Source organism: Mangifera indica, chromosome 12 (assembly GCF_011075055.1).
Source record: "Mangifera indica cultivar Alphonso chromosome 12, CATAS_Mindica_2.1, whole genome shotgun sequence".
Classification (NCBI taxonomy): Eukaryota; Viridiplantae; Streptophyta; class Magnoliopsida; order Sapindales; family Anacardiaceae; genus Mangifera; species Mangifera indica.
Window position 1 is genome coordinate 5424724 of NC_058148.1, and position 15026 is coordinate 5439749.

The 15026-nt window shown below is 34.2% G+C and overlaps 2 protein-coding genes across 8 annotated transcripts; both read right to left on the reverse strand.

Annotated features, from left to right (window-relative positions):
* Nucleotides 1–2477: 2477 nt before the first annotated feature.
* Nucleotides 2478–4479, reverse strand: LOC123192288 (phospholipase A1-IIgamma-like). Its single transcript, XM_044604777.1, has 2 exons — nt 3280–4479; nt 2478–3172 (listed from the first exon to the last, which is right to left on the reverse strand). The coding sequence occupies exons 1-2, from the start codon at nt 3299–3301 to the stop codon at nt 2745–2747; spliced, it is 450 nt and encodes a 149-aa protein (XP_044460712.1). The 5' UTR covers nt 3302–4479; the 3' UTR covers nt 2478–2744.
* A 773-nt stretch (nt 4480–5252) lies between these two features.
* LOC123192289 (probable aspartyl aminopeptidase) lies at nt 5253–14376 on the reverse strand. 7 transcript variants are annotated; one of them, XR_006496848.1, is made up of 11 exons: nt 13969–14373; nt 13743–13878; nt 12881–13153; nt 11759–11903; nt 11039–11278; nt 10273–10405; nt 9307–9488; nt 8281–8393; nt 7634–7741; nt 7199–7376; nt 5253–5906 (listed from the first exon to the last, which is right to left on the reverse strand). XR_006496848.1 is itself a non-coding variant. In XM_044604779.1 (11 exons), exons 1-10 carry the CDS (start codon nt 14237–14239, stop codon nt 7340–7342), a joined length of 1638 nt encoding a protein of 545 aa, XP_044460714.1. In that variant the 5' UTR covers nt 14240–14373; the 3' UTR covers nt 7159–7261; nt 7335–7339. The 7 variants fall into 7 exon arrangements, 6 of the variants coding, with proteins under 6 accessions (XP_044460714.1, XP_044460717.1, XP_044460715.1 ...); XM_044604779.1 differs by lacking the exon at nt 5253–5906 and having other exon boundaries at nt 7159–7261; nt 7335–7376; XM_044604782.1 differs by lacking the exon at nt 5253–5906 and having other exon boundaries at nt 7159–7261; nt 7335–7380.
* Between the last annotated feature and the right edge of the window lie 650 nt (nt 14377–15026).

Consider the following 15026-nt stretch of genomic DNA (forward strand, 5'->3'; position numbering starts at 1 on the left):
AAAATTGAAGAAGGAAATGGAAACATGAATGTGTAATCTTGGTGACAGAATAGAGATAATGTAAGCAAACTAAAATCATTAAGTTATGAACATTAACCTGAAAAGAGTTAACGTTTGGTCACCACAGAGAGAGCAAAGAGAACTTGAGAAAACTAGTCTCTTTAATTTCTACAATGCACTGTGTATTTCGGATGTGTATATAAATAGTAACTCCTAGTCAATGGGAAATAGATTTAATAAGAATAAGTGGAAGAAAATTGTGATCAAGCAAATGCCAGGAAGGCTTCCACAACTTCAAAGGAAGATTATTTATATTTATGGAATCAAACTTTAAATAGGAGTTATTATCACTATAGGAATAGTTTTATTTTTAGAGATAGCATAGGACAAGTTACAAAAGTTATTGGACATGAAATACTATGATGGGCAACCATCAAAGTGCAATGTGGTCTTTCCCATTCCAAAAGCTAGCAAATAGAGATTAAGACATAGACCCTTCACTCAACTAAGAATTTTGAGTTATTGGATTGGAATTCCAAACCTTAAACTCTGATACTATTTGTCGTGCCACTGCAAAGATACTATTAGGTTTCTGCCACTCTCAAACTATAGTTTTACTCACGCATTCCAAATCATTCCAAAACAAAATTAAGCAATTGTAAATTAATTATTAACAACTTAAACATTTAGCTCGCAAAAGAATGCATCATTCATAATTGGTTTAAATGATTATGTTGTAAAAAAAAATGATATTGCTAGACATGATTTTATTGGGAAGATAAAGAAAAGATCATAATATTTTGTCCCTTAAAAGAGAATGTAATCATAAAAAGAAATAAAGAGGTGGGGGAGGACTATGGTTGGAATTTTTTAAAAGAAATAAATATTTAAGTTGACAAGAAAATTTGAAATAGAAAAATAATACATTGTATAGAAGGATATTTAATTAAGGTAATTTAGTGTTATTCTATTATTAAAAGTATAAACTCTTTTTATAATTTTTTTTTTTTTTGGTAATGAGAAATTCCGTTGCATTAGAATCAAATTAACAATATCAGATAAAACAAATTTCAAATTTGGTGACCGATTTTATAATCCGATAAGTTAAGAGTTTGAACTTCTTATATTACTAAAAGAAATTTAAATTTATATTTTCTTTTGTCACTCAAATGACCTAATGAGGGTTTCTTTTTATAATACCTTTTAATCAAGTTGATATTATACAAATATTTAATTAATATAAATGAACAATGTAACGATAAAATTAAAATGCAAACGTATCATAAGATTCTTTTAAACTTGAGTCAAATTTAGGTCCAGGAAAATAATCCTAATTCAACTTTTATAACTTTGCACAGCTGGGATGCATACAAAGATGAATTTAGCATTACATAACAAACATTCCATGGATCCTGTACTAAATTCTCATCACTATCTTTTAAATTTTTCTGAAAAAGAGGTGGGCATCTCTGGATTTCTATAAAGGAATACACGTAATAGGGACAGACAAATTATTAGAATCTCTCTTTCTAGCATAAAGCCGAGGCGGCTTCATATAAAATTTCATCTTCGAGAAGTATTCAAGAAAAGTGGAATCAGTGAGAATATTATCCATGTTCTATATGTAAGTCAAGCATATAAAAAAAAAAAAGAAAAAATTATTGGTCGAACGAATGAATCGTCAGATATCGATGTGTAATGTATTGAACAACTTTTCGGAAATTCCACCACTAAAGGACTGATCTTTCAGGATGTTGCAGAGAAGTTTATATAAAGCTGGAAAGCTGAAGGACGAAATTCCAGTTGAGTGCTGAAAGTAAGGTTACCAACAACTGGGATAAAGAATTCGGGATGAGGAATTTAAAGGAGGGCTGGGATTTATTTAGGGTCCACGGCATCTTGAATTGTCTTTTTCAGGGATTAATGCGATGGCTTGACTGTCCAATCGCGTATACATATATAAAGACTTTGCGTTGACTTGCTTTTCCCGTATAATGCTTTGCGTTAATTCCCTAGCTATTGCAATAATAAAATTCATTAATATTTCCGGTTTAGTAGATGCAATTACATTCAACTTAATTCCATGGAAAACCCAGCATTATAGATTTGACTTCCAAGATATTTTGGTTCGAGCAATATCAGAGTGAAAAAGAAAGAAACAATAACAATACAATATCCTCAGGTTATTTCTTAGTTTTGTCCCGTCATTAATATCTTTATTACTTTTAGATAATGATAGATATAAACAATACTCATAGGGATCTAATTGAAGCCGATAAATGTAGGCTTGTCTGCTATGCAAACCTCAATAAATTTTCTGTGGCAGTGGCAAATTTAGAGTGTGTTTATAGCTTAAATGATATGGGAATCTCCTTGGTTTCAACTTACTGGGGTTGCCTTCTTGCTTAAATAACATAGAAATTGCCTGGTTTAATTCCTGTTATTAGTTGTCAGAGATTAAACTGAAGTAGGGAATATAAAAGAATGTGTTTGTTGATCTATATTTGAGATTGAATTGAAGATACAGATTGTTATAGCCATTTGCAAGTTTTCAATTATCACATCAGATAATTCTTCAACTTCATCGTCAAAAATGACAGTATCACGAACACCAACGTGTCCCCCATGTGGAGCACCATGATCTGCTGCGGCAAAAACTTCCTCAGGATTGGCTGTGTGGAGAACAATGTGAACTGCTGTACGGGCACTAGCAACGAAAATTGGAATTTTTTCTCTTGTTGTTTTTAAATTGCCTCGTGTAAATTCTTCAAAATGTGAAACCTGATCACCATTTCAGATACAGAGGTGATAGTAGGGCCTAAAAAATCCCTTATTGAGTAAGTTGGGTAGGTGATATTTAACACAATTCCCATTGCCGAATGGTTAGAAGTAGCTGGAACTTTAAGAACAATGTCGAGATTATGTCTCATGTGCAAGAGATGAAGACTGTTGAACTTATTGAACACATTCACAAAGTCTGAGTTTCCAACCTTGGGACTTGAAAAGGCAAAGACTGTTACCATGGCATCGGGCAGTGAAGAAAAACCAGAGTTAGAATTATAGCCATTGGCAACGCCAGCTACAGTTAATGTAGCAAGAGCACTTCCCAGAAAATGGCCTGCTACTGCGATGCTGATCTCCTCATGTTGGTACTGCTTCACCAGTTTCTTAACTGCCGTAAGAACCCATATATAATAAAATAAATACGTTGGATTTTGTATAGAATATATGGAAAACAAAATAACTTCTGGGGTTTTATATTAAATATAAATTATTTACCTAATCTCAAGAGAAAAACCATGCATGTACATAAGCATTTCCAGTTTGCTTGCCTAAAATTGATGAAAATGGAGATCTTTTACCCAATCCAAGATTGTCACTGTTCCTCTCCAGCAAATAAGAATCTCTCTCCTCCCTAAGTGTTTCTTCCCTTCATCTGTGGCCATGGCCACGAAGCCAAACCATGAACGTGGGGATAGCTTTATCAATGAAATCAAGTGTCGACTCACCATAGACATAGTTGTTCATGGTGCAATCCTCTAAGCCAACCTTAGAAAAGAAGTCTTTTTCTTCACATATGGGTTGCCCATAGCTAAGAGGATTTGTTATACTCCACCCGACTGTGCCGTAAACAGCCTCAGTGCTTTTATTATAATGAATTAAATTGTTGCATAGACTTTTGTTGAGAGATTTCAGGAGACTTGACCAATTATTCTCCCCGTTACCATAAACATAATTGTTCATGGTGTAAATTGCATGGTCAACCTTAGAAAATAACTATTCATTTTCATAACCATGCTGATTTGTCTAAGCTGAACCTGTTGGCTACTGCAAATTGTTCATTTAATTCGTGGAAAATGCAGCTGAAAACCTTATTCATTCTTTGATACTTCAGCTTTTATATCAAGAATACATACAGCTGCAGAACACAACATAGTCATGACAGAGAAAGCATCCTTACCTGCTTTTCACCCCAGCTAATATTTGAAACTTAACATATAATAAAAACTAAGTCTGCTGACCTTCTGCCAATCTGAAATTAGCAGCAACTGCTTCTGCACTTCAGCTTTCACACCACAGAAGAACCTGTGGTGAGCAAGAAAAAGTCCAGATTTCATACTAATTATCTTAAATCTTGAGCTTAAACAATATTAGAGTATATTTTTTGCTTAAATGACATGGAAATTACCTTGGTTTCAACTTTCAAGGTTGCTTTGTTACTCAAGTGGATACCAAAATTCTTTCTTGGACAAGTGATTACACGTTTTAATAATTTTTTTTTCATTTATTGAAATATAATGGGACACATAGCCAACAACACATAGAGTAAACCCCAAGGTGACTCCGTGCTCGGAGGAACTTTATTGGCCAAAGGACTATTTCCCACCCAAGGATTACTGTTTTTTCAAGTATCCCCTCTTTAACTTTGAAAATCTCAAATACCTACTCATAAGCAGTTAAAATTAACAGAACCCTAACCCCTTAAAATTTTATCTCTTCCCCCCCCCCCCCCCCCCCAAACTTTAAAAACTAAAAGTTTTCCTCCAACCTAAGTTTTAAAAAATGACAGTTTCTCCCTAGGGTTTGGTTTTCAAATCTTCGAATCCAAATCCGACGCTATTGCCGATCATATATCCCTCCCGAAGTTTCCTCTCCTTCTGACGGTCTTTTTTCACCCATTTGGACGCCCGATTGACATCGAATGAGGCTTGGAAGACGACGGGAGACGAAGAGCTTCGTCGGGGAAGACGAAGCTCTTTGTCTTTCCGAAGAAGATCGATGTCAAACGAACGTCCAAACGGATGAAGAGAGACCGCTGGAGAAAGAGAAAGCTTCAAGAGGGATAGACGGCTAGCAATATTACCAGATTTAACGCCAGAGATCTAGAAACCAAACCTTAGGGGAAAACTGTCATTTTTTAAAACTTCGGTTAGAGAAAACCTTTTAGTTTTCAAAGTTTAGGGAAGGAAAAATAGATTATATTTTAGTTCTTTTTTAATATTATAGATAAATGACAATTTTACCTTTATTACCGTTAATTTTAACTATTCATAGATGAGTATTTGAGATTTTCAAAGTTAAAAGGAGGATACTTGGGAAAACAACAATCCTTGGGTAGGAAATAGTCCTTTGGCCAACTTTATTCTCAATAATATTATTAGTGCTTGTGCAAACTGGAAGCACAGACTTTTTTAAGTAATACATATAATTAATTTTTTCCCAAGATTATTAAGCAGTTTAAAATTGGGGAGTTCGCAGATACAGCTTGTGATTGCCATTTGTCAGATTTTCCATCACCATATTTGACTTATCAGTCTCATCATCAAGAATAACAGCATTGTTAACGGCAAATTTTGCACCAGGAAGACCAACAAGCTGCGGAGAACCCTGAGGTGCTGTGGCAAAATTTGCCCCAGGAAGACTTGCAAATTGCAGAGCACCGTGAGGGGCTACAGCAAAATTTGCCCCAGGAAGACCTGCAAACTGCAGAACACTGTGGGGTACTACAACAAAATTTGCCCCTAGACCTGCAAACTGTGGAGCACACTGAGGTGCAGCAGCAAAATTTGCCCCTTGATGACTTGCAAGTTGTGGAGCACTGAAAACTGCTACCTTAAGGGCAGTTGACACGAAAAGGAGGCGTTTCTTTTCTTCTTGTATTTCAATTGCCATGAGTAAATTCTTCAGATGGTGAAACCTGATTAGAATTTCGTAGACGGTGTGGACAGGGCAGAGTAGAAGATCTCATACTGTAAAATTGGTCCAGGTGATTGTAACAGAGTTCTCATCTTTGTATAATTAGCAGTTGGTGGAAGTCCAGGTTCAATGTCAAGAAAATGCCTCGTGCGCAAGAGATGAAGATTGTTGAATTTATCAAACACTTTGACGAAGTCTAAGTTTCCAACCTGGGGACTTGCAAAGGCAAAAATTGTGACCATGGCTTTGGGCATGCAAGAACAATTGGACTTACTGTTATATCCGTTGACAACCATGTTAGCTGTGTTCAATATAGCCAAAAAACCTCCCGGACCATGACTTGTTAATGTTATACTAATTTCCTCACCATGGTATTGATTCACCAGTTTCTTAACTTCGTTAAGAACTTGCGTATATAACAACAATAAAAAAAAAAAAAAAAAGCAGATAATTTTTGTTCATAACCATAGCTCGGCTAAATCAAATAGGTTCAATGATCTCTTTCTTCGATAGACCGATCTGGCGCTCTGTGTGGTTATATCATACATATTCTGAATCAGTGGTGACTAGGGATAAAGTGGCATGGTGAGGCAAATATTATACCCCATGTATATGTATTATGACTAGAAACAAAAACAAATGGTATGTTCCATTTTTTTTATGGTGAGGAACCTCCTCCGGTCAGCCCGCCGACATTAGGCTTAACCCTTCACATCGAACAAATAAAACCCTAATACTAGAAACAATAACAGATGGCAACAGGTCTCAAACTCTTACCCTCTCTTAAACTTTGTAAAGAGATTTCACTAACTCTTGCAATCAAGCTAGCCCTTGGGGCAGCATCTCTCTTTTAGTTTCTTAATAAACTTGATCACTACATGACTTTTTTCCTGCAATCCTCTAGCCTGTGCGTTTTTTTGCTATTCTAACTATGTGTTGTCTCTTCTTATCTCTATTTTTCGACGGTTAAAGATTTATGTAATCATCCTCTTCAACTTGAAAAAGGCAGACAAGATGGCTTTGCACCTGTTTTTATGGACAACCTTTTTCCTTTTTAACATTTCACAACACACATTTGCTTCTATTTCCAAATTAAACTCCTCTTCACTCACAAAACAATGTTTCAGGGTAAAAGCCTTATTTCTCACCCATTTCTCAAATTATCATCACTATTATTATTTCATAGCTAATTATTATTCTCTTGTCGAGTTTTGTTAGCCTCACCTGCCTAACTTCTTAATTTCAGACTTGTCAAATGGGCAAAAATGTTATCCATGCATGCATACATTTACCATGCACATCAATTCATGTTTGGATAATTTTGTTTTGGAAGAACATTTAACCAGACTGCATAACATTTTCAGTTTTTGAGATGTTCATCAAAATTTTTTGTTCATTTTCTACGTGCAATTTCAGTGCAGAAAATGAAGCTGCACACAAAGCTATATTTGCAGAATTTTCACATGATTCAAGAAATTAGAGGCTGAGGAAGAAAGCTCACCAACTCAACCAGGAGAACCAAGTTTTGTTGTCCGAGCTGAAGCAGAAAATGTCCAAAGGGTACCCGAAATCCAAGCATAATGGTTAGAGGAATCATGGCTTGAGTTCGTCTGAGAATTCTGTAAAAACCAACAAACCTTGATCACAGATATATGTTGGTTTGGCTACATCCTTCTCGACTTCCTCATGCCAATATTAATGTCCATACAAAATATTCAAATTAGATCAGATTTGTCATCAACCAAAAGTCATGTTATATTCCAAATCCAATTTGTTGGGAAAGAAGAAAACGGAATAAAAATTTTTATTTTTGAAATCCATATTGCAATTGTGAGTTAAAAAGATGCATTATGAAAAAAAGCTAAAAATATCTATCCCCCTTTCACATACAACAAAAATATGACTCATCCAATATTTGTGGTAATTAAAAACTCACTAGTAATCCACGATTAGCTTCTTGTCTATGCTGGAGAAAGTTTTGTAAAAAGCCTTGAAATGTTTGTAAGCAATGTCTACATCTTCCTTCCCACATATCTCCCTCACGCTGCAAGTCAAAAAAATTAAACAAAAAGAATTACTTCAATAGCATTTTGAATTTAAAAATAAAATGACTGGTGCTGAAGTTTATTGGCACCATAAAAAACACAATTCTAACAGATATATATATTATCACAGTTCTAAAAGATAAAGAGAAACTCAACTAGATTCTGCAGAAGGGGATTGATAGAATTTATCTCTAATGTTACATATAATAACATATTCCCAAATCAACTCCATAAAGAATGTAATATGCATGTATGATAATTTATTTTGTATTCTTAATTAGCCATCTAATATACCTGATATATAATGAAGTTACGAAGTACGAAACCTTGTACATCCCTACTCATGCCACAGACCAATTAAAAAGAATATCTACAAATTAGAAATTGCACATCCTTTACAGAAGTGCACATAAAATGAGCTCAATAATATTACTACTTCCACTTCAATTTATTGAAAAATCCCAAAAACCTTAACCGGCCTGATTCCAAATTATTTTTCTCCTTTACTCACATGAAAAGATACAAATTAATTAAATACCTGTGCATGGAAAGCTGAGGTATGCCGCAATCAACAGTTCGAATGCCAACGCCTGAAGCAAGAATGGGCCCAATTGTGGACCCACATCCCATATCATTTCTTACCACAAATTCCTAAACAGAGACATATATCAAATAAAAAATTAGAAGATCTGAAGTTTCAATGCTGAAACAATTTCTCAGTTTACTCTTTTCATTGAGAAGGTAAAGGTTAATCTGCAAAACAATGTGCTTTTTGAAACAAAATTAACTGCACTTATACATCATCAACAAAGGGGGCAATCTATTCACTCCATCTGCCCTCATAGCACAGGAACCTAACTGGACTTGACCCAATTTGATAAGGCATAAACTGAGTTCTATAATTGACAACCTAGTCCAGTGGTGATTAGAACATTAAAGATTTTTATATTGAACTTTTGTCACCTTAAGTGTTGACATCTCAAAATCTCCCTAAATGGATTTCAGATTGTATAGTTTATATGCCTGTCCAGACATGGTACTTCAAAAATGTTAGTAATAAACACTCTCAACAGTACGAATATGAGATCACTGGGATTGGAGTACTCGATTATAACCTTATATCAAAAACATGAGACCAAAGAGTTCAACAAGAAAATGTCATAGGATGACTCAAAGATGGCACCAAAGCAAGATCACTAGCAAACGAGGAGAAGCGTGAGTGAATTGGGATCACCTCCAATTGATGTTTTAACATAACCTTTATGTGATTAAGTACAAAGAATTAAACCCTAAAATTGATAGAGAAAGAAGTCTTATTAGAATTAGAGTTTAATTAATAATTTAAGTGTTGGACTGCAAATTCACTGTAACAAGAGCTTGAATATGTCAAAAATTTTTACATATAAGGTTTATATTACTGTGTCATAAAGACCCAAGCTTAAGCTGCAGAAACTTCAATAATGTACCCAAGAGATTATCTTCATAATTAAGAAGGAAAATAGTAAAAGCAAGAAATCAAAATTACATTCCCCATCTTTGCTACAAGAACTCAGCTGGCAGTTACCTGAGTAGGAAGATTATGAATTTTTGCAATCTCTTTAAACAGAAAAGCTGTCACTCCACTGGTAGCATAGCGCTGATTTGCGTTGTGCTTTATCACTAGACCCTTATGCATTTCTGGGCGATGGTTTTCTTCGTGTTTCTCAGAAAAATTTGGGTGAACTCCATGTGCCATGTCTGCAGATACTATATATACAAAGAGCAAGTCCGATAGAAGGATTAACGGTTATGCTGATAGAAAAAAATGCAGATTGGTAAAATATAAGTTTATCTACCAAGCCATAATTAATAGGGAACCTAATCCAAGTGTTTTTTTTTAATCTCATATCCATGCAATAGATGAAACCATATCAGGAAAAATTAATCAACAATCAGTAGAAAACCAGAATTAAGGCAAAGGAGCAAAAAATTGCAAGTTATCATGAATAAAGTTAAATCGATTGGGTGGAAATCAGATAATGCATAACTTGCCAAGAAATCATATATTTAACGGTAAGGATAAAACAAGATTCATAATAAAAACATGCAAAATCTATCCATAATCTTCAACGATACAATATTAATGACCAAGTGTCTAGAAACACCGAGAAAAAGATTCTTAGCTCTTTATAATTGTTGTCATATCTTTCTAACGAGATTGGTACTATTGTCCACCTCAAAGAATTATCCATAAATGCCAAAATTAACTTAAGGAGATGTTGATCAGCTACAATAATAATACTACTCCATAATTTAGTTTGTCAACAGCCTTACTGTGAAATGGGGAAAAAAAAAAGTTTCCTTGTTACTTGTTAAAGAATTAAAGTTTCCTAAATAGAATCAATAGGTTACATCTGGATTCTCAAATTCAATGTTGTCTAATTGTTTTCACCTTATGCAAAAAAGTTCTTCTTCTATTACTCAACTTGAAACCTGCTAAAAAACCAAAATGTCTTATTATAGCCTTATAATGGATGTATTTAAAGCTTACCAAGAAATGACTGGCGAATTGAACGGTCATAAGCACTCTCACCAGTGTACTCTTGTGCTAAGGAACCAACAATGCGTCTTATAGCCTGAAACATGGTTGGTGCACCAGCTCCTTGGTATGAATCTGAGCCTACCTGTTGAAAGAAGTTAAAACTTAGAGAACTTTGCTTATATAAGCAGTCCAGCCAAGTATGCCAAAGACTACCTTCACAAAAATGCTGAACTGAACTTGAAACTGATGCAAGAATGTCCAACAACATCTATTTTTGACAGCCACTTTAGGAAAGTATGGCATTTCTTAGAATATAACAAGCAAGTCAAGCATGCAGTACCCGTCTTCCATTATCTTCAATATATTGAAACAAAACTTACTGAAATTATTCTTAATGTGATTTTGGCCTTCTAACTCCCTCTGTACATTAATGATACCCTCTAATATAAAATAAAAAAAATATGTACTCATTTTTAAGACAGAAAGTACAAAAGTGGAACCAATATTCACAAAAGAAGCGAAAACCTGACAGAGGGATGACTTTCGTGATAAGAAACAGCAAATTAAAAAGCACCAAAAGCTAAGGCGTTTACAAGTAAGAATTCCTTCAATTATAATATTTTAATAAGCTTATTAACAACCTAACCATTGTGCCCAATATCTTTTTACTAAAAAATGTATAAAAAAGGGGAACTGCATGTCCACATGTAAAGCATACAAAGAAGGAATAAAGTTCATTTCATTTGATGTTACAAACAATGGCAAAATTAGTTACCTCCTCATTGTCAAATAAAGCAACCATACGAATAGCGTGTTCACTTGATAAGTCACTAGGTGATCCACATGAATCAATAAGAGCTCTCAAAGCACAATAACTTGAAGCAAGATTATCTAATCTTCCAGAGAATATAAATTCGTTATTTGCACCTCCAAGACAGCTAGGTTGGGTATCACAAATATTTAGCTCAATGCTCACTATGTCATCAATTTCACAACTCAGCTCTTCTGACAAAATCTGCAAATTAATATCACAAATATATTTAAATAGAAGTTCTAGAACACTTTCACTTTTCACATGGAATAAACCATTAGTGACACCATTCTCACAAACAAGTGGAAAGCTAATAATTACATTGCAGCTATGTGCAGAACAAGATCAACAATCTGAAATAGATTAACTAAGTAAAGTACATATAATTTTAATGATTAAATAAAGACAGACGAGTGCATTTATTCACTCAAACAGATTAATTTTCACTTCCTCACAGAAGCTAATTGATGTTCATTTATTTCATATTATATAAAATTTTTACAAATAAAAAAGTTTCAATCAATCAGAGATCTTTCTTTGCCATTATTGGTGCAGGAAAAAAACACCAAAGATAAGGCAAGCTTGGTTTCCAGTCATGTCAAAAGCACTCTCATGCCATTACCATAAATGTTCCTACACATACCTTTACTTGTCAACTGACAGTAGAGATATGGAAAAACACACCTGCATAAGTACAGGATGATGAGCAGCTTTAGAAGATGACGAACTTTTCTCTTTCAGCTCTGGTGATGCTTCCTCTGATTTGGTTGCAAGTAATGGAATGAGGTGAGTCTCCAGATTTGGCTTGAATCCATCCTTGTTCACAGCACTGTGCTAAACAACCCAAGAAAGAGAAATGAAAGAAATACATAAGTGAGCATACAGGAATATTCCCAATCCATCAGAAAAAAGCAAATTATTTCAATGCATATGATGAGAACCTATTACAGAATCAAAATTAATGGGAAAAAACCTTATCATAACTGCAAATCTACAAAAAATCCTCCCAATATATGAGAAAGAATATAATTATAGTTAAAGGATTCTGAACTTTTGACTATCCATGATTTCAACAGCCACAAAACATTACTTTTAGTACATTTGGTAAACCTGAATTTTTCCTTCTTATAAGTAGGAAGTTAAAATTATAATATTGAAGCAGATTCAATTTATTTCAGGTCACTGTGAAATTAGCATATGAAGTACAAGCAGATTGTTCTGCTATTAATAAATATGACTTGAAATACTTCTAAAAATCCAATCAGTGATTCAGCACACAACTGAAAGATTTAATGACTCAATGTTTCACTACCATAAGTGTGATAGCATACTGCATGATACTTATAGTCTGAATTTCTACAATTTCTTGCCTTGAAATAGTTGATTTTAGATGCTTTCAGTAATTTAGGGGGAAGTTAAAAAGTGTTAACATGAGGTTGGAAGATGTTTTAATAACTATAGACAAGAAGGTCTCAAATTTTGCAGAAAAATAAACCAAATTCACTTGATATTTTATTTATCTTTCTCTTAATTATTTCTTTATGCTTTCATCGCAGATCAGTATATGGAACTTAAGCATCCTCTATGAAGACAAAATTCCATTTGTTAATATTGGGGAAAAAGTGAAAAGTTACTACAAACAATACATGTAATAAGATCTCAATCAGAAAGAATATAAAATGCTTATAAAAAAAGGATACACAAGTACATTTAGATATAATTAATATGATCTTTCATTATATTTTTTAAGCCATCATACTCTACAATGCCACACAAATTAATTCTTCAAAGGAAATAGAAGCAAACCGATCAAGATGAATGGCCAATGTAGGAACTCGTAGTAGAGGTCTTTCCACTTTGACGAGCTTGTGCAGAAAAGAACCATCACTACCTCTAACTATAACCCTTCCTGCTACACTTAAGTCTCTATCAAACCAAGTATGCCACAAACCACCTCCATAGGTCTGCACATTCACCATCAAATAACCAGACTTGGATGACGCAGACTTGGGTTTAATCTTAAGACAGGGGCTGTCAGTGTGTGCAGCTATAACATGAAAAGCATCACCAACAGAGTACCTGCAAAAGCATATAGAATGAAAACCTTTTAAAACTCTTCCCAATACTTATAAGCAGATCTGACTTGTGTTTGAAAGTGTAGAGTCCTTTTAAACAACAATAAAACTATGCATACACACTTTTGGTACATAATTTGGGTATATAAATGATATGTCATTATGTGATTGAATGATTTTGAATTAAAGATAAAGTAACACCTAACCACATAACGACAAATCATCTGTGTACCCAAATTATGTACCAAAAATATATACACGTAGTATTGTTCTTTGAACAAAAGCACTCCATAGACATCAAAATGTATATTAAAACAGTCCTGAAAAATTTTCTAGAATTACTTTCCTAAATGTCTTTCCCTAATTTAAATGTACAAAGAACTAATAATTTTAACAATACACTATAAAATTTGGATAAATGCATAAGCAATTAAAAAGGCTAGTTTTATTCTAACATTGTTAGCAGTAGAAGTATATCATTAAACAAAATAACAACAATGAAGTTATTCAAATCGGATCCATAATGTAGCATTTCCCCAAATTCACACGAAAAAGAAAGGAAACCAAAGAAGAAATAGATTGATTAAACTCACTTTTCTCCCACAGCAAAGGCAACCAAAGAAGACATATTCCTTGTAAAAAAATATCGCCCACCAGGCTTGAGCTCCCACTCCTCATTTTCATTAAGCAAATTAAAACCAGCATCAATCAGTAATCGTTTCGCTTCAGCTGCAAAGAACAAACAAAATCGCTGTCAAATTCAAAATCTAAAAATTCGAAAGAACCACAATAACGAAACGACAAACGTTTTGGAGGTACCAGTAGCGTGAAACGGCGTCCAAGACTCGTTTAAATAGTCGAGAAAATGGCCAACTATGGAGCCGCTCGTCGAAGAAGCTTGAGACGCTGTTCTGATTGAGTCAGAGCGTGAACAGTGAGTTGTTGTGGAGAAATTGTGGAGGGAACAAGGAAAAGAGCGCGTGTTTCTACTAGGAGTGATTTTCGCACGATATATGGAAGGTCGAGCGATGATTGGAGAGGGAATGTGAAGAAGTTGCAGACGATTTAGCGTTATAGCGGCAGTAGCCATTTGTATTTCTGTTTTGTGTATGTGGATGCTATCTGCTGTGCACTAGCTTCTTTGCTTTCTCTCTGCAGATTTGATTTGAATTTCAGAAAATGATAAAGTTGGAAAATTTCCATTTTACCCTCATCCTTTCTCTGATTCAGGGGGTGAGGAAAAAAACTGATCCCGATCCGAAACCGAAATCGAAACCGTCGAGTATCCGAAACAAATATTGGAATTAGTTTCACTGATGTTGTTACTTTATTTAGTTATTTATCAAATGTTCCACAAGTATAGGATGAATGGAAAGCAAATGAAATCTAAATTCAGGTACCTTTTATTTTTTACTTTTTCAACCAAAAGGATTAGTTCTTTCAATTGAAACCCTGTGGCGTCAACCATTTTTTATCCGCAGAGATATTCAAACTTCAACATGGTGAAGTATTAAATTTATTCAAGTTTTCAAATCAGGAAGATATGCTTTTAAAAAAATTCAGTTTTTTTTAGTAAGTTACATGTTCTCGATAGGAACCAGAACCTACAAGGTTAGTTTCAAGTAGGAATCAACCTTGTAGATTCTAGGGTTCAATTCGTATTTTTAAAAACTGATCAGTTTGGGTTCCTTAAATTTTCACAAGATATCCGAAACCACTCACCCGTACTTGTTCAATCTATCACCTGACTGTCAACCCGAACTGACCCAGTAAATTACCAATTATACCCTTGATGACCCCAGTATTATGGTTTTTTAAGTAATTTTAATTCTTTATATAGGGATTTTTGTATCTTAATTTTTAAGGAGTTTAAATTA

Bases quoted from the DNA above. Each gene is read 5' to 3' on its own strand.
- LOC123192288 (XM_044604777.1), bottom strand. From the start codon at position 3,301: ATGGTTTTTCTCTTGAGATTAG. The intron at 3,173-3,279 runs GTAAATAATTTA...TTCTTACGGCAG, and splicing joins GGTTTTTCTCTTGAGATTAG to TTAAGAAACTGGTGAAGCAG.
- LOC123192289 (XM_044604779.1), bottom strand. From the start codon at position 14,239: ATGGCTACTGCCGCTATAACGCTAAATCGTCTGCAACTTCTTCACATT. The intron at 8,394-9,306 runs GTAACTGCCAGC...GTCTCTGTTTAG, and splicing joins TTCATAATCTTCCTACTCAG to GAATTTGTGGTAAGAAATGA. The intron at 7,377-7,633 runs GTGAGTTTTTAA...GGCATGAGGAAG, and splicing joins AAGCTAATCGTGGATTACTA to TCGAGAAGGATGTAGCCAAA.